The sequence below is a fragment of the Paramisgurnus dabryanus genome, chromosome 15, assembly GCF_030506205.2.
Source record: "Paramisgurnus dabryanus chromosome 15, PD_genome_1.1, whole genome shotgun sequence".
In the NCBI taxonomy this organism is placed as follows: Eukaryota; Metazoa; Chordata; class Actinopteri; order Cypriniformes; family Cobitidae; genus Paramisgurnus; species Paramisgurnus dabryanus.
The window spans coordinates 13,128,812-13,152,169 of NC_133351.1; the positions used below are offsets into that span (position 1 = coordinate 13,128,812).

The following is a 23,358-nucleotide window of genomic DNA, read 5'->3' on the forward strand; positions in this document are numbered from 1 at the left end:
AAAATTACACTATGTTGGGTTGTTTTAATGCAACCATGGGGTATAATAACCCAGCAGTTGGTTTAAAACAACCCAGCATTGTGTCAATTTTAACCAAGCAGTTTGTTATGTCCAACAATTACCCATTATAGGTCAAAAATAGCCCAGCTGTTTTTAGAATTTAGTAAATTTAAGTCATCACATCATAAACGTGTTTAGGTTTCCTCAGTTTTTTACACAGTAGCAATACATTGCAGTGCTTTCCTAGATGCATCCACTTATGAAGATAGGTAAACAGTTTCAGTTGAGTGATAAGTTAAGTCGATTCTGATGCCTCCTGGACATCGGATTTATTTCGTAAAAAATATTTAACTGATTTTTATTTTTAGCTTAGCACAGCCGTTTGTAGATTTACCTTTGAGGGTTTTGGTAGTGTTGTAGCCTATACAGTGGTGTCCACCCGTTTTAAATGTGGTACAGTCCAGTGATTTTGAGCAGCGCCTGCAGGGCAGCGCAGAGATGAAGCAAGCCAGTAACAGTTCGGGCTGAAGATGGACTGAATACCTGCACAAACTGAACCGCTACAAACCGGATCATGATTTTGCTACACGATTGCTGGATTCTGTTTGTACTGTTTTCACGTGAGTTATAATCTGCTTTACATGTTATTGCTACATAGAAAATTGAGACAGACAACTAACTTATAGCAAACTGCAACAGGTTGATCGTTTTGAAAGCCCTCAGGCTTTATTTAATAGATTCATAACAGGTCGCGCGACGAATCTGTCGATAAAACATTTACACGGGACTCATTTGCAAATTACTTTTAAGTTATATCCACGATATTACATATAATTTTAAATACTTTGTAAATGTTTTAAAATAATAAAAATGTGTTTTAATTAGAATTGTTTTGTTGTGTTATTTTTATTGTTAAAACAAATAGCACTGTTAATAACATAATAATATACGTCCATTATGAAAATTAAGCATTTTTTTTATTCAATTTTGTATTTTTATTACATAAAAGTGTAACGTTAGTAGGCATGTTAATGAACATTTGATTTACCATAGTTTTAAGCCTACTAAAAATATAATGAATAAACTACAATTCCTTTTAATTGTAAGTTTGTGGTTACTATAGGTTTACTACAAATACTATAGTTAAACTATGGGCCATTTTCTTAAGCGGTAATGGTAGACTCAAAAGGAAGTCATGTGTGCTTTTGCTCAACTATAATACTTGATTATTGACTTGATTTGATTATTGTTAGTTAATTGTCTGCATATGTAATGTAGACAATAACACAGAATTCCCAACCCAAATTTTCATACGATATGAAAAGTTTTGTTGTGGAAAAGAATTGTGGGAATGTGTTTAGTCCAGACAAGCTGCATTGTATCAGCTTGTACCAGTTTATGAAAGTACATGCAGCAGATCTAACATATTTGGGTATTATGTCGCCATTTCATTAGTAACATTTAAGCTCAATTGGGTAGACAAGTAAAAAGCTGCAAACCTATAACTCATGACAGTTACATTGTTTACATTTGCATGTTGTAGGTAAAAGTTATTTTAACTTAGTGCAGCAAGCTAGCCTTATATATATATTAAACTCCTAGAATTATTAATAAACACAGGATATTAACTATTTAGTTAATTTAGTTTAGTTTAAATGCTTCAGCTATTTATTAACACCAAGTAAAGTGGAGTTCAAGTAACGGCTTGGTTTAAATCCCTTCAACCTAATTGGGTGTTCATGGATGACTGAGTCATGAGTGTATCTTATTGGTGGGACCTCAGCTTCCCCCTCCTGCACTGGGTTCTTGTGAGTGGGGGTCTATAAAGCCAAACAATGATTCAGACAGGCAACAGAAAGGACAAAAGGAGGACCCCAAATACGCTGAACAGAGTATTAAACAATGTAAAGCAGATTTTCACATTTATTCCCCTCACTAATAGCATGATAACTCCAAAGCTACACCAGGAAAATGCTCAGGAAGTTGCTCTGTTTCCTCTAATGGCAACAATGCATGAACACAGATCTCATAGGCATCTGCGATTACATGCAGTTGTATATTTTTACATGGTGTGCTCCACCCTTTGATGAGAAGTTGGGTGTCACAAACCTCTCTGTTATGGGAGAGGCCTCCGCCCTACTTGGACTAAACATCTCTTTCTTCATTTTCAAAGAATTTTTTAGGTTGCACAACCCCATCCCTATCAAACAGTCCGAGACTGTGAGATACAAGCTGTGATGTTTCATCTAAAATGACAGCCCCCACCCTAATGCACCCCACGTAGCTTGGAATTTAACTTTTCTCTACTTTAACTGACCCACCCCACCTCACACCTCTCTCTTTCTTTCTCCCTCTCTCTTCTCGAATGCTTCTCTGATTTTGTTCATCTTGTTGTTCCATGATCTCCCACACACGGCTGGACAAACACACTCTTTCATGGTTATGCACACACTCAAATGCTCAAACTGACTAGATCCAGATGTTTTCAGCCATTCAATCCTCTTTCCCCGTAATCTCTGGCTGATAAAGCGAATAGCCTTTGGAATGATGTGACTAAGCATTCTCAAAGACAGGCACTGTGCAAATTTAGGGTTTTGTTTGATCCAGTGGTTGGTCAAGCTTTGTCTGAGAAAGGGCTTTGGGTAATGAGCACATGTCTGTCTGTACCATTACACTCCAGGCTCTCAAACACCATAATACTAATCATAAACAGGTCAGTAGTCATTATAGCGCTTATGATGACACTCTCTGTACTGTTGGGTGTGTTTGCTGATGTAGAAGACTTTTACAGGAAAAAGCTGCAAATACTTTTTTTTGCATTGGGACAGGGCTGCAAAATATATTGATATCAGCAAAATATCACACTTGTATATCGCAGAATGGTGTTCAACTGAATGTTTCTATTATGTCAAAGTTATGTATAGTCAAAGTTTTTGGCGATGTATAACGGAGAGACTGGCACACAGATGTTAGTGCCTGGGTGTGTATGAGTATATACACATGCTCTAACGTGTGAAAGGTGATCAATGATCAGAAAGAAAGTGAAACATGTATGTAATGGTTATGCAATTGTTAGATTGTATTTTCTAATCAGGTCTAGAGATATGTTTTTCAGCTTGTAGGTCTGAGCTGAGCAGCAGAGATTCTGATCAGGGGCAATAAAAGACACAGAAACCAAGTTCCGTTCTAATCATAGTCAAAGGTTTATTGATAATGTCTCACAATATATAGAGGTAAAAAGAGGAAATGTTAGCCAGAGAGATGATGATATTCATGCAGGTGTCTGATATAAATTATACTCATCCCTCTGTAAATATAAATAAAGAAGTGCAGCAGATGTGGACCTGACCTGGACCAACCCGTTTACATCAGGGCTCAGTATATGCAAAAGAAAAGTTACATAATCTTGTAATTTGCAAGTTAGGACATATGAAAGTTATTATTGCTTAATCATATTGAGAAATTAGAAAAAGAGGAATGTGTACGATTAAAGGGACACTCCAACTTTTTTGAAAATATGCTCTTTTTCCAGCTCCCCTAGAGTTAAACATATGATTTTTAGCGTTTTGGATAAAAAGCTGATCTTCGGGTCTGGCGGTACCACTTTTAGCATAGCTTGGCATAATCCATTGAATCTGATTAGACCATTAGCATTATGCTAAAAAACAACCAAAGAGTTGCTGTATTTCTCCTATTTAAAACTTGACTCTTCTGTAGTTACACCATGTACTAAGACCGACGGAAAATTAAAAGTTGCGATTTTACTTTGCTGCTGTAACATGACCAAGGGGACTATTTTCAGCAAAGTCCTTGATTATAACGCCAGAGTGAGAGTAAAGTTCCTAGCCATATCTGCCTAGAAAATCGCAACTTTTAATTTTCCATCAGTCTTCGTTTACGATGTAAAAACAGAAAAGTCAAGTTTTAAATAGGAAAAATATTTTGGGTTATTTTTAAGCCCGATGCTAATGGTCTAATCAGATTTAATGGATTGTGCTAAGCTATGCTAAAAGTGGTACCGTCAGATGTGGAGATCAGCTGAATGGATACCAAAACGGTAAAAATCAAATATTTAACTCTAAAAACAACTGCTTTTACTGGAATATATAAAATAGAGATGTTGGGTGTGTGGAATAGCTAATTAATTCTTACAGCAATTTTAAATTTTTAAATATGTTTTAGTAGAGTTTAAATGGATTTTACAAACCTGAAGCATTTTTTTTTATTTCATATTGAATACTGCATTATATTAAAAAAAAATGCAGAACATGACATTCAAGGGGCACTGTTGGATTCAGATTCAAGGGGCGGAGCGCGATCTCTTCCCACTGCATTTTGATTGGTCGGCAGTTTTACCACAAGACACGTCATACATCTGTTGTTGCGTTACCATTTACGCATTGAGTCGTGACTAAATTAAGTTATTCTTTAGATGGACACAACAAACTTTACTGCATTATGGCTACAATAAAAGTAGTGCCTTTAAGGTTTTTTTGTTATAAAGTTTTGGAGTAAAAGCAAACAATAACTCATCCAGGTACTACGAGTAATCTTACCAGGCACAGTTTAATACGTATGAATGAATACAGTACAAATATGCATAATGAATAACATGTTATTTGGAAATTAATAAACTGAATGTTCTTGGACTTTGAACTTGTTTTAACGCTTCTCTTTGCTTACAGCTAAGAAACACGTTTCCCTCGTAGAAAGTTTACTTTTCTTACAAATTGCTTGTAAAACATATCAAATGTCTATATATTTACTCATATAGCAAATATCCATGTAATCCCATCTTAAATAATGTTAGATAATAGCTGAAAAGAAGCTGGTTTTAAAAACATGTCTCATCCCACCCTTAAATGGATCATTTTGGCCTGTCCCCAATAAGAGGTCTTGGCATAAATAGTGAATTTGAAACACAATCTCATGGCAATTCATACGTATTTTTATTGGATGGCTAATTCGTACGCAGACATTCGTACGACCACATTCATGATTTTCTTTGCTGATGTGACGTTGGGGTTACAAGTGAGGTTTCTTTACAGTTTTTTATGATTATTGTTTGTTTTTGCACGATTCACTTTGTACAAACTCGTACGAATTAGCTAATCTGTACAAATTCCCGTGAGATTAGGCTGGAATAGCTTTTTGCAAATTCTGCTAAACATCCTGCAACCAAGTAAATACTAAACTGTATGTGTTCATCTCTCTTTCACAGTGCAAAGTGTTGCTGGTGTACAAGTGACCGTGAAAGATGAGAAGAAGTTTTCCATGCTTTTCTCTTCCGTCGTTCTTCCGTGTCATTACACCACCCATTCCACCCAAACTGCAGTGGTGCAATGGTGGTATAAGTCCTACTGTAGAGACCGCACTCGGGATTCCTTCACCTATTCAGAGACCCTTGGGGTTCATGTCTCTGATCTGGGAGTCACCTCCTATCTGGACTGTTCGGACAAAAGCCGCACTGTCCGTGTAGTGGCCTCTGCACAAGGATCTTCTGTGACACTAGCAGAATACTACAAAGAAAGAGACATCTCCATCATTAACAGTAATGTTTCTCTGCTTTATTTGACCATTTGTTCTTTAGGTGGTTGAAGTTTAGATGGAGTGGGGGGATATATTGTTTTCTATGTAGGGCAGAAAATTTTATTGAATCTGATTATAGTCTTTGTGAATCTCAAGAGGATTCATAAAGCAAGATTTTAAACTGTGTTAGTCATTCGTAACGTTGAAATGCCAAACTTAATGACTCTGGGAAGCTTCCAAGGTCATTTATTAACTAGTCGATTCAACAGGTCTCGAACACAAAGGTCAACTAGTTGACAGTTCAATAACATCAGAAGAAAATGTGTTTTTAAAAGGACAATAATTGCAAAATGATACAAATCTGCATTTGCTTTCAAATGCAACAACAGACATTTTTAAGTGTGGCTGAATTGATTTTAAGAAAATTTATTATTTTCAAAATGTAAACCTTTTCTAAACGCAAATCCGCACTCTTGTGCATAATCTATGTCCCCAATAGGAAGCCCAGCCGATTGTGCTGTGTCTTCCTGTTCCCTAAATAGGGCTGTTTTTCTAGGTCGCACAATGGTCAGAGGGCTGGACCTCATAAAGGTCTCACAAAACACCCCCACAGCTTTCCTTATCAAACACAAACACTCTCTCCTATGACATTAGTTAACAGAATTCTCCCTCCTCCAGTCACATCTCTAACAAAGACTATAACTGTTGGGATAAATTATAACAGATATCAAGTAAGAATGATATGTTGCTCCTGCCAAAATAATGCTAAGTGCCAAAACTGATTCCTGCAATTCAAACTAAAAGCATTTATTGATGTTAAAGGTCACGTTCTTTCTGATCCCAAATTTTTAAACCCCAGTTAGTGTGTAATGTTGCTATAATAGCATAAATAATACCTGTAAAATGATAAAGCTCAAAGTTCACTGCCAGGCGATATATTTTCTTTAACAGAATTTGCCTTTCAAAGCCTACAGCTAACGGCGGTTTGGACTACAGCCCTCTACTTGACATCATTAGAACAGTTTTTTGACTAAACTCCGCCCACAGGAAAACGTCAGTTGCCAGCTAAGCTAACGGCAAGCTAAGCTGCTATCAAATCACAACACACTAAACAAACTACACAATCAGAACTCGTTACGTTTTTTTGAAGGAGGGACTTCATAGAAAAAGGAAGACATCAGACCATTTTTAGGACAGTGAAAACAGCGGTATAGATAAGTAAACTGTGTAAAAAACGCCGCTTTTTTTACAAGTGAAACATGAACACATGTTATATTGCGCACTGTAAACACAATCAAAGCTTTAAAAACACACGGGACATTCAAAGGTATAGTTTTGAGATACAAAGTAAACAAAGATACAAAGTGTGGTGTTTCATTGATAAGCGAAATAATAAATAGCATACTTTTTTTGAGTAACAATCCACCACATCTGCTAATAAGACCAAAATAATAATTTGAAATAAACAAATTATGTCCTGGTTGTTCAGAAGCAGATCTGCGCATTGGCCAGCTGCAGTGGGGCGACAGCGGGGTTTACTCCTGTAAAGTGATCATTTCTGATGACTTGGAAGGGATAAATGAAGACCAGGTGGAGCTGCTGGTTCAAGGTCAGTCTTTAAGAGCACATCCTCCCTCAACAACACAAAAATGTTTTTGGGTGCCTGTGTAACATGTGTTTTAAATACTCTTTGTCAGTGGCAGCTCGTGACTGCTCATCCGAGGGGCACTAATTCAAAATAAGTGTTCGGAGTGTCATGTGTGGTTCCTTTTTTCAAAATATGTGTTCTGGGCCTCGAGAGGTCCTGTGTTCATCACGTGTCTTGTCAAAATAAGTGCCTGCTGCACACGCGTCAAAACCGTTTATGATAAAAGAGACGCTCACGTGAACAAAATGCATGCAAGACACTACCTAAACAGTAAACTTTGATTACGCATGAGATTATGTGAGTATCTGGCAAACGCGAGCGTCTCTTTTATCATAAACCCTTTAGACGCATCTGCAGCAGACACTTATTTTGACAAGACACGTGATGCACACAGGATCTCTCGAGGCACAGAACACATATTTTGAAAAAAGGAACCACAAACATGACGGGCTACATACATGTTGTGACGAACTTCGCATCGAGCGCACTCTTAAAAATACATTATTGTTGCTATAAAACCATTTTTGGTTATCCAAAAAGGAACACTGTAAAAAAAATGCAACATGAAGTTAAAACAACTTGATTTGCAAGTCAGTTCAACCTACTATTTTAAGTTTTGGCTTTAAAAAGTTGACATAACTTATAAATTCAAGTTGAAATTGTTTAACTTAATTTTTTAAGTTAAGGTAACATAAAAATATGTGCTGATTTGACAAAAATGTTGCAAATGTTTTACAGTTAACCATTTTAAGTCAAATGTTACTTTTTCCCAATATACCTTTAGTGGGACATAAAGGGTTCTGTAGATTTTTAAGATTCTTTATGCAACCATACAACTAAACAAAGACCATTTGAACTTTTGTTTTTGTGATTATATTATTATATATATTATTATTATTTTAGAGTTTTCTATTAAAAGAAGCATTTAAGAGCTTTTTTGGACTCCAAACATATTTGTTTGTGTGTGTACACTCGGTATTGTGTCTGAATGATTGTAATGCGAATTCCGAAGTGCACTTATAACCGCTACCATGGTAACGAATGAACGGCGCATACCCCTCAACAGGGCTCAGATCCTAAATAAGAGGCTCCATTGTTCATATGAGCCCCGGTAGATCAGGGAAACTTCACACATTCAACACATGCAGGACAGGACCACTGGAGAGTGAAACAGTGTGTTTTTGCTCTGTGACTGACCCAAACTGCTTAAGTTATTTCTGTGTCAGCTAGACAAAGGAAAGACAGACGCCTCATGCCAGACAAAGAGTAAATAACTGGCAGTTATTGACGTGAGCAATGTAAGCCACGTCTTAAGCCGTTACCATGGGAGCAAAGGGGTTTTCAGGGGCCAGAAGATGCCGGGGCCTCCAGAACAACCCTGTGTGGTGTAGCGAACAGACACACACAGGGAGAGAGCGAGAGATAGAAAGAGAGAGAGAGGTAATTTTAGATCAGAGGATCACAGAGAGTGTTTTGAATATACTTAGAAGTGCGGCAAGCCGCTCTTGTCCTCCTGAGTAATCGAGATTTAATTGGTTCATGAATTGGAGGGAATATCAATGGATTCTGACCTGTGAGATAAAATCTGGTGTATTGTCTGGTATATTGTTATTGGACTTTACAAGAGACACTCCTTATATGATCTGTCATATTTTCTGTTTGCATTTGGTTTCAGTGTGGCTCTTATCAGTTTCCTTTTGTGTTGACCTTCTGAAGGATTCACTTACACATGTGTTAGTGAATCATTTAGAAGCTCAACCGATAAGACTTTTGCTCAAAATTGAAGTCCATGTAAAGTCATTTTAGAAAATTCTCTCTAAACACTTTATAATTCTTAAAAATGTATTGCTGAAACATGTTTCAAAGACTGAGCTTTGTAATATTGAATTGTAGAGTTACACCGTTAAACAGTTTTGCCACATTTCTGTGTACAGGATTATTTAGGCCCCGCCCCTCACTGAATTGCAAATATCCATTTAGGTTGTAGTGGTATTGAAAGTTGAGATAGAAGGCAGTTTTCCCCGCAAGTGGGCGTGGTTTAGTGCATTTTTTTTAATCATTCAAATTTTTATGGGTGGTTAAAATCACATTTTTCTCTTGTGTGTGATAAACCGAGAACACATTTAATATCAGACTTTATATGGACTTTAAGGTTAGGGATTTTAACACAACCCATTAGTTTTTAGATTTTACTGTGTAACCCAAACTGTTCTAGGGTCAGTGGATATTCAGGGCTTTGCCCAGACCCCTGTGGTTGCTTATAGATCCTGTGGTTAAATATTTAAAGGGCCATTTCACCGGTAGAAACATTAATCTTTATTGAAAGTGGGTCATATTTGTAGTTGAAATGTAACATAAATTTTGAATTTTGTGCCTTTTTGACCGAGAAAAGACAGAACGTGACTTTAGGGCGCATTTGTATGGAAAACTACAACTCCCACAATGCACAGCTCTGCAAGCCACTCCCATTAATCGGAACACCGCTTAGATATGCTATTATGTACATAAATGCCACGTTAGTATAACAAAGAAAATAGAGACACTCACTTTATAATCAGACGTCCGTTTATTCCTGCAGGCTTTGGCTGTCGCTTCCAGTACAGGATTCTAAAATATGTATCCAGGACGCCGCTGTCCATATACGGTACGAAGCTTGCGTAGGAGCAAGCTTCATTCAGTTTCTGATTTATTTTTGAGAGTGCTTGGCCAAACATGTATATTCCCAAAGAAGAAAATGGCGCATCCTGCACACAAACGCGTCCAACGCACAATATGTATACTCCACAGACACGCTGGCTTAGTGCTTGTGCTCGTAAGCCGAAACACGTCTGTGAAATAAACACGCACAAAGTACCTCTCTTGCCCGGGACATTCACCAAACAAACGTCCATATCCTGATCTGATGCAGAAATGTTATACAGAAAGCACACAGCGAGAGTACAGGCACTACTAGTCCGTCCAAGCTCGAGCCAGTCCGGGCTTCTCTACGCAGCAGAGGCCGAGGGTTGTGCCGACTTCCCCGGGCTCCTCTACGCAGCCGAAGCCAACTCCTCGGGCATCTGTTCCTCCATCTGCCTTAGCTCTTTGCTGTATTGTGGCTCATAAAGGTGCCACGAACAGCGGATTAGAGCATCACGCTTGCAAAATGACCCTCTTCCATATCATATCGATTACCTTCCTCTATTATTGTGACATGAAGTCTGGCTCGCTCCACAACGTCTGTTAGCTTAGCTTAGCTTAGCATAAAGATGGCGGCTGATCGTTTTTTTTTTCGTCTGTGTTCGTATATTTTCGTAAGTCCCACCCACTGATCTGTAATAGGTCTGTAGCATGAGTACGTCCCACCCATAGCCCCCACCTTGGAAAAATGAGGAATGGGTCTTTGTAGTCTTACACCCCCGACAAAGATCCAGCAGTTCCTTCTTTCAATGACGGCAAAATCACGATTTTTACAACACTGAAAGAAGGAAGTGCAACACTGAAATTTTTATTTGGAAACTTTTTTTAGTGGAAACTGAGGGAATGATGCACGACCATTCAAAAACATGACTGGGGTTCTAAAAATACAAAGCTTAATGCACATCGGTGAAGTGTCCCTTTAAATATTATACACTTCAAAATTAATGTTAACACATTACATCTTCATAATGTCATATACGTAAAGTAAACCTTTAAATATTACTAGAGATACAACCCAGCATCAAATAACCGTCTTTTCACCGTCTGTGTTAACAATATACCCAGTATAGTCCCGCTATGAGTAACCCACTTCCAGCCAAAATAAACATAAATTTAGTTATGTCGTTTTTGCCAATATAACTTGCACAATGTATGATTTTACCTCATATTAGCTAAGTCAACAGTAATTACAAGGTGTTTGTTTTAATTTTTTATTTATAATATTTTGTTTATTTTTGGGATATCGTTTGCCTTGTTTTAGTCCAGACGTGACGTGGGCTGTGTTTGGATGGCTATTATTGGTCTTTTAAACGTAAAATTGCTTGCTGGGAAATTCCCACTTGCTGTCTTGGTCTTTTTTTAAAGTTTACTTTAAAACTAGCACTAGTTAAAAATAACCAAATAAAGGACAAGCATGTCCCTTTAAACCTAATATAAGTGCCTGCATCTGTATAATTTGCTAATAGTGGTGCAAGTAATTATTTCAGTGTTTATTATCGTAGATCTAGATGAAGGCTAAACATAAACAAATCCTTTAGTTTGTTTAATTTCAGTGTTGTGTGCTAAACGCAAGACTCGGTTTACAGATTTTATGTGCAATATTCAGTTTTGATATTCAAAGTATCTGTTTTGTAAAGCAAATTAAAGCTCTGATTAAGCCTATATGACACAATTACATGAAACACCTAGTGAGAAAGACACTGCATTCATGCCACATGCACTGGACGTAAATATCACCTTATATCACATGGCGTGTTGAAAACAGCTTTACTGTTATAATCGATTAGACTTGTGATTTTTAGCTTGCAGAAAACAAGAAGGATATAAATAGACTAAATTACATTGGAGATGAGTTCTTTTGACTTATAATTATCCACCTACCAACCACCTAAAGCCCTCTGTTACCTCCCACAATACCAAAGCAGTACAACAGTGAGTTTAAGATACATGTACAATGTACACTTTTTCAGAAAGTTTTAATTTAGAAAAGAAATTGTAAACATTTAGTTTCTATATCTTCTCCCATGGGATTTGTATCTGTCTTTTCCTCAGTTCACACAGTTCCTACCTCTCAGAATCAGTATGAGGTTCCCTGTACTCTCAGGTTACATTTGGTTTAATGAGGATAACAGCAGAGTCAAGAAGCTGATGGCAGTGCATACACAGCAGAGGGAGGTGGTTACTATTTTTCCTCTTCCCGTCTGCCAGCTCAGCACTTCCTGTCATTTAAGGATAATTCTGCTGGGACAGTGGTCATATTTATTTGTGACATTTTTTTTCAGCGATAGACAGACTTTTTTGTGAAGACCTTTCAAACTTAAGTGCGTGCGACATCAAGATCCTGTTTCGAGTAAAGAAGTGTGCTACTTATGTTATGTTACATTTTTTTGGACACCTTTTGGAATGCAACAAACTAGAAGCATCTGCCTGCATACTTGCATAGAGCTTCAGGCTTTATACTAAAAATGGAGGTCAAGTAGGTGGTGAGAATGCTCTTTACTTTTGGCAGTGTTTCAGACATTGACAAAGTGTACTCTATAAAATAGACTGTACGTCTAAGGACACCCTTTCATTTCTCTCCGGGAGGATCTTTAATGGAAGATGATTGGATAGTTTTCCAGAACACCATTTAATTTCAAACAATGCCAACACTGTTTCCGTGGTGATGGTGAACCACTGCCCCCCTTTCTGTATAGCTAATGAAGCCATGTGATTAATTAGTATCCCATATTTCTCCACTGTCTCTTCATTGAAGCCCCCTGTGTCTCTATTACTCCGTTTGGATAGGAGAACCTGATCTGTTGCTCAGAAGGAGATATAAATACAGTACGAATGCACACACCAACATAAGCATATACACTGTGAACGTGCATGTCAGAATATAATCAGTGTCAGCTATTGAGCTGTATACAGAAATTATATAAAAAAAATGAAGGACATCTTATCATTTTAAAGAACAATTGTCAATAGTTTGATTGAGATGCAAAATAAATGTATTTAAAAAAATTTGAAAACAATTTAAAATCAAGTGTATCCAATGTTTGACTGGTTTGTGTGTATCCAGGGGCGTTGGAGTAGTAAACCAGTACTGATTACCAGGGCCCCAAAGAAAAATAGGGCCCTTGATATGTCTGGAATATATTATGGGGGTGGGGCATGGGAGCCCATCAGGACTGCCTATGCATAGGGCCCGAGATCTTGTGCAACGCCCCTGTGTGTATCTACATGAAGGCTTTGTTTATACTGTAACATTCCTGAATGACATTAACAGAGATTGTGCTTGATTTATTCTAACCATGCAAAAAGGCAGATTATAAAGGGGAGGGGTTTAAAGCTTTTTCCTGCATTCTGACTTATTAATACAGTTAAATAGTTGGATTCCTCATTCCTGGCGCAATATGGCTGCCGTCGCATCATTAGTGGATGCTGCAAATTGGTGATGGTTGAGGAGAATCCTCCTTTCATATGTAAAGTGCTTTAAGTGCTGCAGAAATGGCTATATAAATGTTACTTAAATTATTATTACCGTATTTTAAAAGTCTTTTTGAATAGGAAAAAACATATAAGTTGCACTGGACTATAAGCAATGTTTGTGGTAACCGTGGTATAAGCGGAATAATTGACTCCGGTTCTTTGAATTATTTGAAAATAATGCACACCTGCTTCGCGTCGTGCATTACCACCTTGGTGTGCATTATTTTCTTATAATTCAATGGCCCGTCGTCAATTATTCCTTACGTATAAGTCGCACCTGAAGTTCCAGGACCCGCCAAACTATGAAAAAGTGTGAATTATAGTCCGGAAAATACAGTATTATTAATAATATTATTATTAAGGGCAAGTGTCAATAAAGCAGACGTGTGAAAGAGTATTTCTGTGCTGAATGCACTTGGCCAGGGTTCAAACTAGTTTCTGAAAGTTTTTTCAAACATGAAAGTTTCATACGTAACAATCTTGCTCTATTTCTATTATTAGCAATTTCTGTGCAGGAAGTACAGTGGAAGTCCTTATATGGGCACTTTAAATCAACGTCACCAGAGAAGTGTGTTGTTGTTTGTGAAGAAAATTTAAGATTGTTCAGCTTCCCAATGAACCCAGCATTATGGAAACAATGGATATAGTTGGTTGTCAGGGTAGCAGTGGAGTTGTGAGTGTTTGTTTGTTTAAACTGAATTTCATTGAAATGGGGCGGTCCCAACCGGGTCATGAGTTGCAGGCGGAAAGTAAAACTGCATCAAATATCTGTGTTCTGTGGGCAATTGGCACGTAAGTGCATGTAATGTAAACGACACGAACATGTAGAGAATCACTAGTTACCCAGAGATATGTTTTGTGTGTGTTGCTTGCTTGTGACTCGCTCCGCCCGCGGTACGCCTTGAGGGGGTCGCGTTTCTTCGGAATGAATCGGTAAAGCTTTTAAAAATCTGATAAAATTAAAAACTTTTTGGATGTATGAGACATGTAATACTACTCTATAGGTACTCATGATTAACATGAGATAAGCAGAAACAGCGTGTGTTATGTGAGCTTTAACCACAAATCATGCAAATTTTTAAATTGGCTTTCACTTTTGAGAAATCCCTGGCCGCACTAACAGAGCAACTTTTCCATAACAACACACATGTGCTTTTTGCCCACAGCTCTATACTTTAATCTTGCACTTTCTGTCTACTGCTTCTGTTTATGTCTGATCTTTTCCCTTCTCCAGGTAGGACAGGTGTGCTGGATGACATCCTGCCTGAATTTGATTTGGAGATTATGCCAGGTACGCCTGCCATACCACTGCTGTCCTTTCTCTATCTGCTGTCCTTTTTTTTTCGGGGGGATTTCACATGGGTCCCCTAACTCATCTGCTTCATCCTCTGCTCCAATCTAACACAAATCTAAAGTATTCCCTTATAAAATCTACAAAATTATAATACTGTTTTTAAGACATTATTCATACACAACAGAGCTTGCTCGAAATGTGAACACACATTTGTAATGATCAGTAAATAATAAACCCATTCAATTTTCCATAAGCACTTAAAGACGTGGAAATATAAAAAAAATTGTGAATTACAAATGTGTCTATTATCTACTCAGGAAATTTGCAGTGTATGCCGTAGGAATTTTAAAACCACACCCGAGGAAGTTTACCATTAGGACTGTAGAGAGTCTAGATAAGAAGATTTGAATCATACGCACATTCCCTTGCGGTTGGTCACGATCAGAGGCTACATCCTGTGGGCAAAAATGATTTCAGGACATCATTTCCTTTAGGATCTGCTTTTCATTGTTGCTAGGAAAGCCAAGCTTCCTGATGCGTTTTATGTGTCATTTATCATGCTTACGTAGATCACATCCTTGCTTGTTACGTTACGTCCTCATGGGAGTCACAACATTCATGTCTGGATAGATGTGATGTATTATTTTACCAGAAAGTGTTTTTACACGGACCTGTCTTTTTTGTTTCTCTTTTAGAATGGGTGTTTGTTGGAGTTGTTGTCATCGGTAGCATCCTTTTTCTATTGCTGGTTGGGATCTGCTGGTGTCAGTGTTGCCCTCATTCCTGTTGTTGTTATGTACGATGCTGCTGCTGTCCTGATACATGTTGTTGTCCAAAACACTGTAAGTATACATGTTTACACAAATAGATAAAAAACATACATAACAAATGAAATGTCTGTATTATATAAAGAGTTTCGCCTATACAATGATTGGATTAATACTAGAGCAGTTTTCCTCAAGACACACACATACGCACCTTGATCAAAATAGTATCACCTACGACCTGACGAACTTAATCGTTTTTGTCTTTTTTAGTATATGAAGCAGGGAAGATGGCAAAGAGCACTCCAGCTCCTCAGATCGCCATGTATCAACCTTATTACGTTCCTGGTGTTCCTGTGGTTTCTTCAGTAGCACCGTCTCTCATTGACCCAAAGTTAACTGTTGTGCCGTCTTCAGTAGACAACAATATAACTGGAGGTGAGTGACAATAATAGCTATTTTAACATTTGACCATGTTTCTGTTCTTTTAGGTGGCAACATATAATATGAAATGCTAAATATTTTTATGCCTTATTTTTTGAGAAAGCATATCTGCATTTCAGGAGATCAATAGCAAAACCCTCTAAGTTCGTCTGAAAAGTTTTCTTGTAAATGAGCATTTTTGCCAGTCTCTTATGTTTAGGTTCAGTAATATCACTTTAAAGGGACACTTTTTTAAAATATTCTCATGTTCTAGCTCCCATAGAGTTAAAGATTTGACTTTCACGGTTTTGGAATCCATTCAACTGATCTCCAGGTCTGGTGCTTAACCACTTAACCACATAACATGGCTGCGTAATATCATTGCGCCTCCTGCAGCCATGGTACAGCAGCAAAGTCCTTGATTATTACGCCAGTTTGAGAATATAGTTCCTAGCCATATCTGCCCAGAAAATCACAACTTTTAATTTTCCGTCGGTCTTAGTACACAATGTAACTACAGAAGAGTCAAGTTTTAAATAGGAAAAATATTGAACTCTTTGGTTATTTTTGAGCACGATGCTAAATGGTCTAATCACATTCAATTGATTGTGCTAAGCTATGCTAAAAGTGGTACCGCCAGACCCGAAGATCAGCTGAATTGATTCCATAACTCTAAAAAAAATCAAATATTTAACTCTGGAAAGCTGGAAAATTAGAATATTTTCAAAAAAGTGGAGTGTCCCTTCATTGGCAATGCAAAAAAATATATATTAGTCAGTAATTTAAGTGCCTTATTTTCACAAATGTCCCTTTCTCACAAATTTTCACTAAACTTCCACTTTAAAAAGTCCAAGACATTTGGTAAATCACTAAAGATGCAACTAGAAACATTGCAAATTATGATGTAAAAATTGGAGAAACAGGGGCGCTGTAATACATGTGACTCCCGCATTTGGGTTGTATCAAAGCCTTTTTAAAGGAAGTCAGGAAGCTGCGCCGCCATGTTTGCATTGTCTCCAGGTCACAAGATGTTGGGTTTAGGGTTAGGATTGGGGGTAGGATTAGGATGAAAACAACAGTTCTGGTTAGATGGGATACAGCTAAGGCCTAAGATGGCGTGCACACCAAAGTGTTTACGCTGGCAGTCGGGGGATGGTTATAAATTTTTTCAAATTGAAGCGCCACACTTTTCAAAAACGCCAGCAGCTGTCTGTTTTTGTCTCGTGTAGTGAAAGCGTTTTGTGCAGCATTTAGTGGCAAATCTGTTTATCTTCAATGGCACCTGCCATGAAGAGCCGTGTCCACAAAAAGAATTGGATTTTAGGTGCACGAGCAAGGCATGTGGACCAACTCCGCCTCACTTCTGCAACCGCCCCTGTTTTGCAGCTTTCCGCACATCTCCTATTGAAAAAGAACTAAACATTTGCGGTTGTCGTGTACCATGTGAAATGCCCATTACATTTGTGTCTGCCTGCCGTTTTCAGCCGCGTTTAAACGCTTTGGTGTACACGCTTTGGTGTACACACCCCCTAAATTCAGTGAAATGTTGGGTTTAGGGTTAGATTTGGGGGCAGGTATCCCCCCTGCTAGTGTTGTAGTCAAGACTAACTAAACCGAGACCAAGTCATGATCAAGACCAAGACAGGCCGAGAACAAGACCAAGACTTTAAAGGGTCGAGACCGAGTCGAGACCAAGACCAAGACAGGCCGAGATCAAGTCAAGACCAAGACCATTGCAAGTCACTGCATTAAAACACTTGATAAAATGTGGAATATGCAAATCATAAGGCACTTATTGTCTCTGTGTGTGTGTGTGTGTGTGTGTGTGTGTGCGTGCGCGTGCGCGTGCTTGTGCGTGCGTATCCCATCAGAGAAGTTGATAAAAAATCAAAGGCATTGCCGATATGTGGGAATTTATCTGTGTCTATAAGCAAATAAAAGTGAACAAACACTAAAGAGCTGAAATCAACTTAACCATTTATTCTGAACTGTCTTTCCATGGCTTGCCATCCACTTAAAGGGATACTTCACCGATTTAGCATTCAGCTTTGTATCTGTAGAAACCCGGCAGTATTACTGAATGACCATGTTTCCCTCCCTCATTTCCCCCTGAGAGGAGAAATATCTGCATTTTGGTTCTGCAAAAAAGTCCTCCGATGATGTAATATGACGCTTTTTGCATCATCGGAGGACTTTTTAGCAGAACCAAAATGCAGATATCTCCTCTCAGGGGGAAATGATGGAGGGAAACATGGTCATTCAGTAATACTGCCGGGTTTCTACAGATACAAAGCTGAATGCTAAATCGGTGAAGTATCCCTTTAACACAATGCAGGTGTTTTTAGTGATAAAATTAGAAAAACTGTCATTGGGAGAAACTTAAACAATGCTTAAACATTCCAACATCATATGCCAAACCTGAATAAACTGCATAAAATTAATGATAAAAAATTAATTTGTGATGTCCATCAGTTGTGGTCTTGACCAGTCTTGAAATAAAATTCTGAGACCTCTTAGTCTGGGACCGAGACGAGAGTAAAAATTCGGTCGATGCCAAGATGAGACCAAGACCTTTAAAAAGTGGTTTTGAGACCGGTCTCAAGAACTACAACACTACCCCCTGCTGTATCCCTTCTAGACACATCTCTACAGGGAAGGGAGTGTTGATACGCATGAGCAAAGTTTAATTTTGTAAAGTACTACAGATGTTTAAATGGTAACAGAGCCCCTCCCCAGAATGTCATTTTTTTAATGGCTGAAGACTTTTGATAATAAACATTTAATACATGCCGAGAGCACTTAAGTTAATATCATTATCTCATTTTTGATAGAGGTGAAGTTTAGCGGTTTTTGCATCTGAACTCCTCTTTGATTCACTTGATTATAAACATTAATATAAAAGTATAAGATACTTTTAACTCATATACACTCATATCAAGGTCTACTAACATTCAGCTTTCATCTTCATGTTTATAAGGTCCTTTTTGTTTAGATTATAGTTGGATGGTACATTGAATGGTACCTTATTAGCTCATAAACCTACTGAAATACCATACAGTATATATGAGGTGGTGATGTCTCCTTAGCCTTTGTTAAAGTTTTTATTTTAACTGTGATTAAGTAAAGCTCTCCTTGGGATTATGGGTAGTGTAGTTCTTAACTGGACTTATATCTTCGTTATTAAAAGTATTGTTTGCAGTTGCACATACTTATGCAACTGAATACTGAATACAAGTCTTTATGTTTATGTTATGTGGGTGTCCTAAATTTACATTATATTAACCTTGAATGATTTGTGAATGGACACAGCTGCAACACACAGTTCATGTGTGTGTGTCCACAGTGCGCAGTGGCTATCGACTCCAAGCCAGTCAGGGTCAGGACGCAATGAAGGTTGTGTACTACATAGAGAGGGACCTGGCACACTTCAACCCTACCAAGGGGGCCAGTCATTCATGTAAGCCTGTATGCAGTCAGCACGTTTTGGGGTGTTTGTGTGTGTGAAGAGGATGGCTGAATTTGAATTTTAGTTAGTGGGATGCTATTTATCCATGTGACCAGAAACATCTCATTCATTTAATCAAGATTATGTTCAAGAGATGCCACATTTATTACGGCAAACTTTTGTAAGCCTTTGGGGAAACACACATACTTCCCATGCGAATGAGAGTTTTTACAGGTGTTATAGTCTTCCTTATATCAGGAAAGTTTGTAGTTCCACCACAAACTAAACTTCAGCATATTTAACTGGTTTAAAATATTTTGTGCCCTGAATTACTCTGGCTATTGAGAGTCAGACTGAGTTTGTGTTATTCACGTGGGTTTTATTGTACCAGAATGGCAGAACAGCATGTGTCTATAATGATGTCATTGTTTCAGCAGCTGGCAGCCTATCAGAACTGAGCTCTCTGCATGATGCTGATGTAGACTTCAGGCACACCTATCGGCAAATCCAGAGGAAGGGACTTCCGACAATCAGCGACCACAGCGACGACCCACGCCTCCGAACAGTATCGACCGGACAAGGACTCCGCCCCTCACATTACCAGAGCAATCCTTCTCTGGACGAGCATGACAGCAGGTAAAATTTGAGTGTGCTCAAATATTAAATAAAATATTTTAACATATTATTAACCGAAATGATGAGAGCATATATTTGTGAGCAGTAACATCATGGCTGTTTTTGCAGGTGGAACTGTCGCTCTGAGTACTTGCCTCGCAAAGCCTTTGACTCCAGGGGGCGTACGGGCTCGCTAGATGAGCTGGAAGAGTTCGCTATGTCATATGACCCACATGGACGTCGGAAAGGTGAAGGACCTCAGCGAGACTTTCGAGGACCTCAGCGAGACTTTGAAATGACCCAAAGGTCACGGGACCATCACACGTCGTATCGAAATGGCCCTCGTTGCTCGCGGGACAACGACGACGATGACTGGCATCGCCGAGCCTCACCACCTTCCCCACCTAAAAGGCGTGCCACTGGTGACAGTGAACGTTACACTCTCCGCCAAAGGTCGTATGACGACACCTACCTGAACAGTCTGCTGGAGCGCAAGGCCAGGGGGTACGGAGAACGAGGTGGGAGGGGTGACGATGACAGTGACACGCCCTCAAAAGGCAGTTCCAGGAAGAGCAATGACTGTTACCAAAGCAGGTCACCCAGCAACCGACCCGAGGAGGATGAGCAGTTACCTCCGTACTCTGAAAGGGAGGCAGAGAGGTTTAAAAATGAACGGTACAGGACAGCTGATCCTGCCATGCGCCCTTTTTCTTACACACGTCCAGCCAACGGGCCATCCCATACATTGCAGGAGCGCAGAGAGGAAAGGGACAAACCCAGGAAACTGGTGAGTTACCTATAAACGTCTGCCCCGGAGCCATACTCTAAACATTTAAGGGTGGACCAAGGAGTGCAAACTGCATTCAAGCCCTAAAAGATCAGAGATTAAAGACTGAGATGGCACTATTTATCGGATGTACTCTGGTACTACTGTGGTCCTCATGCATTGATGATGCAAATTCAAATCTAGGTTGCAATTCTCAATCCTTTTTCCACAAATTGAAGTGACAAAAAGAAATTGAGAAATTTACCAGACAAATTAGTCAATTAAGTATGTTTATTTTAAAGCTACTTTTATTATGATCAATAGAAATCTCTGTATATTTCTGTATGTGATTGGATATCTACATCCAAGCCTATTTTTTGTACGTCTATGTATGTCTGAGAAGAAACTGATATATTAATTGTATATCTATATTGTATAAAATGAAAATGTTATTTTTTTACAAGAATGTATGTAAATCAAAGTCTGCATTGAATGATCAAATCGGGTGTTAAATTCCTAAGCATGCTTTCTGTGTTAACTTTCGTAAAATGACATACTAACTCTAACATGCTTGCATTACTGCACCAGACTGCCGCACTAATAACACATCAAGGAAACACATCATGCTAATGGATGTCTAATGTGTGGCTCTTAATGTTTTTTAACAGACCACTCACCTAAGCAGAGACTCTCTAATTGTGTGACATCATCAGACTGTGCTGACATCATACTATTAACATCATCATCATCATCGAGATGAAGAGAAATGCACCAGATATCAATCAGGACACATTATGCAGGATCACACAGACAGGAAGAGTCAAGGGGAGGGGCTTACTGAAGGATTATTGAGGATGTATGATCATGTTTTTGTGTTACTATACTGTATCTCCTCTACTTTATTATTAGGTCAAACAAAAGAGGAGTCTACTTTAGACTACCAGTGCACTAGAATTTTGTGAACCACATTTTATGCAGTCAAAAATATGTTTTCAATTTTGTTTAAACATTCCTTGTTTTTTTTGGATGCCTTAAGTACTGTAATTGGACACCGTTTCTAATGTCAATATGTTTTTTTATATGTTTGTTTGCACTGTACTGTAAATGTATGTGTCAGTGTTTATCAGTTGGTTTTCATGAGAATATGTGCCATTTGTATTTGTATTCCATGGTTTTAAAAATAATGATTTTGATACAAACGCTTGTCTGCATATTTTCTCTGTTTATTCATGATAACATTCCTGTGTTCCTTATCACCTATACTGTATCAGTGCAAACTACAAGGCACTTGCTTCAACATACATAAGAACAACAAATAAGACATTTTTTTAGCATTACAGGCCAGACTGAGCAGGAAACTGGACAGGACACAGTAAAGTAAAGGATGCGTCTTGCCAGGATGAGATTACAATACCAGGAAAGGCTATGTTACAAGACCGCACAGGTGTTTAGTGATCAAACAATGTTTCGATGTCAGTGTTGCATTTTTCTTTTCATTTTTCTTTTTATTCATATGCGCTCAATTTGTAGTTGATCATTAAAAGTGCACAATTGTTAATAACAATAGTCATGAATTCCTGTGTAGCTCAGTGGAAGGGCGTTGCATTAGCAGCACAAAAGTCCAATCGTTTGAACCCAGGGAACAAACATACTGATAAAAATGTATACCTTGTATTGCATTGTGAGTCAAAAGCATCTACCAAATGAAAAATGTAAATATTTAAAAATAACAAACTATTGTTATGACAAGTAATAAAGTTTATTAGCTTAACTGTAGGATGTTTAATGTTAATGAGTAATACAGCAAATTGATTCTTATTTTAGTTATTATTAAATGGAAATGTGCAATAGTTTCAACCTCAGATAATACAATTACAGTTTTTAAGAAAAACTGTTTTTTATTTTATAATGTTTAGTCATCATACAACGTTAGGAACTATAAATGACAAAAAATATTTTGGCTGTATAAATAAAACATTATGACAGGACAGGTGCCCTAAAAGTTTTCAGTTTGAGTACGTTTGAGAGTAGTTTTTGTTCTTGCAGATGTCGCCCCCTCCTGGTTGAATAAAAATATTTTTGCTACAAAATAAATAATGCTACATTCCTTTCGCCCTGAACCATGAAACTGATTTGCAATAATACATATGCGACAAAAAACCTATTTTATTTGATTCTGAGGAATAAGCAATATGACTGTTTTTAAAATAGGTGTGTTTGAATTGATGCACCGTTGGGCTGTGAATCAATCGGCGTGTGACATCAGAGTACCGCGAGAACTATACGAAAGCTGTGCTCTTGATTCGATCTCGCGGTACTTTTGTTTGATACCTTTTGTGCGCGATGCACCCATAGATATGTATATAAAGGCTAGATGGCTCGTCCGCGCTGATGGCCAATTGAGTGGAACGTCGGCATTTTGGCGGCCATCTTAGGACAGGGCGCTCGCTCACTCGTAGCATTGAGTTTTAATGATGCAGGTACTTTTAAATGACCATAACTTGCTTAATTTTTTACCGATTTTCAAACGGATTGGTTTGTTATAAACGTCAAAGATGTACCTATGACACTGAATACGTATACTAAAAATAAATAAAAAATTCATGAAACATGTTAAAGCATCCAGAATTATAGCCACGTTAATAACGTTTGTAAAAAACCAAACCGTTTGTAAATCCGTCAAGAATTCAGCAAGTTACGAGCATTTTAGTTGGCGTATGT

At 38.1% G+C, this 23,358-nt stretch overlaps 1 protein-coding gene across 5 annotated transcripts; it reads left to right on the top strand.

Moving 5' to 3' along the window:
* The first annotated feature begins 165 nt into the window (after positions 1-165).
* On the top strand, positions 166-22,495 carry ildr2 (immunoglobulin-like domain containing receptor 2). Of its 5 annotated transcripts, none has more exons than XM_065251900.2 (10): positions 166-620; positions 5,222-5,551; positions 7,019-7,138; positions 14,565-14,621; positions 15,320-15,466; positions 15,662-15,826; positions 19,155-19,268; positions 19,691-19,892; positions 20,001-20,658; positions 21,306-22,495. In XM_065251900.2, the coding sequence occupies exons 1-10, from the start codon at positions 575-577 to the stop codon at positions 21,339-21,341; spliced, it is 1,875 nt and encodes a 624-aa protein (XP_065107972.1). In that variant the 5' UTR covers positions 166-574; the 3' UTR covers positions 21,342-22,495. The 5 variants fall into 5 exon arrangements, with proteins under 5 accessions (XP_065107972.1, XP_065107973.1, XP_065107974.1 ...); XM_065251901.2 differs by having other exon boundaries at positions 167-620; positions 19,694-19,892; XM_065251902.2 differs by lacking the exon at positions 14,565-14,621 and having other exon boundaries at positions 167-620.
* The last annotated feature ends 863 nt before the right edge of the window (positions 22,496-23,358 follow it).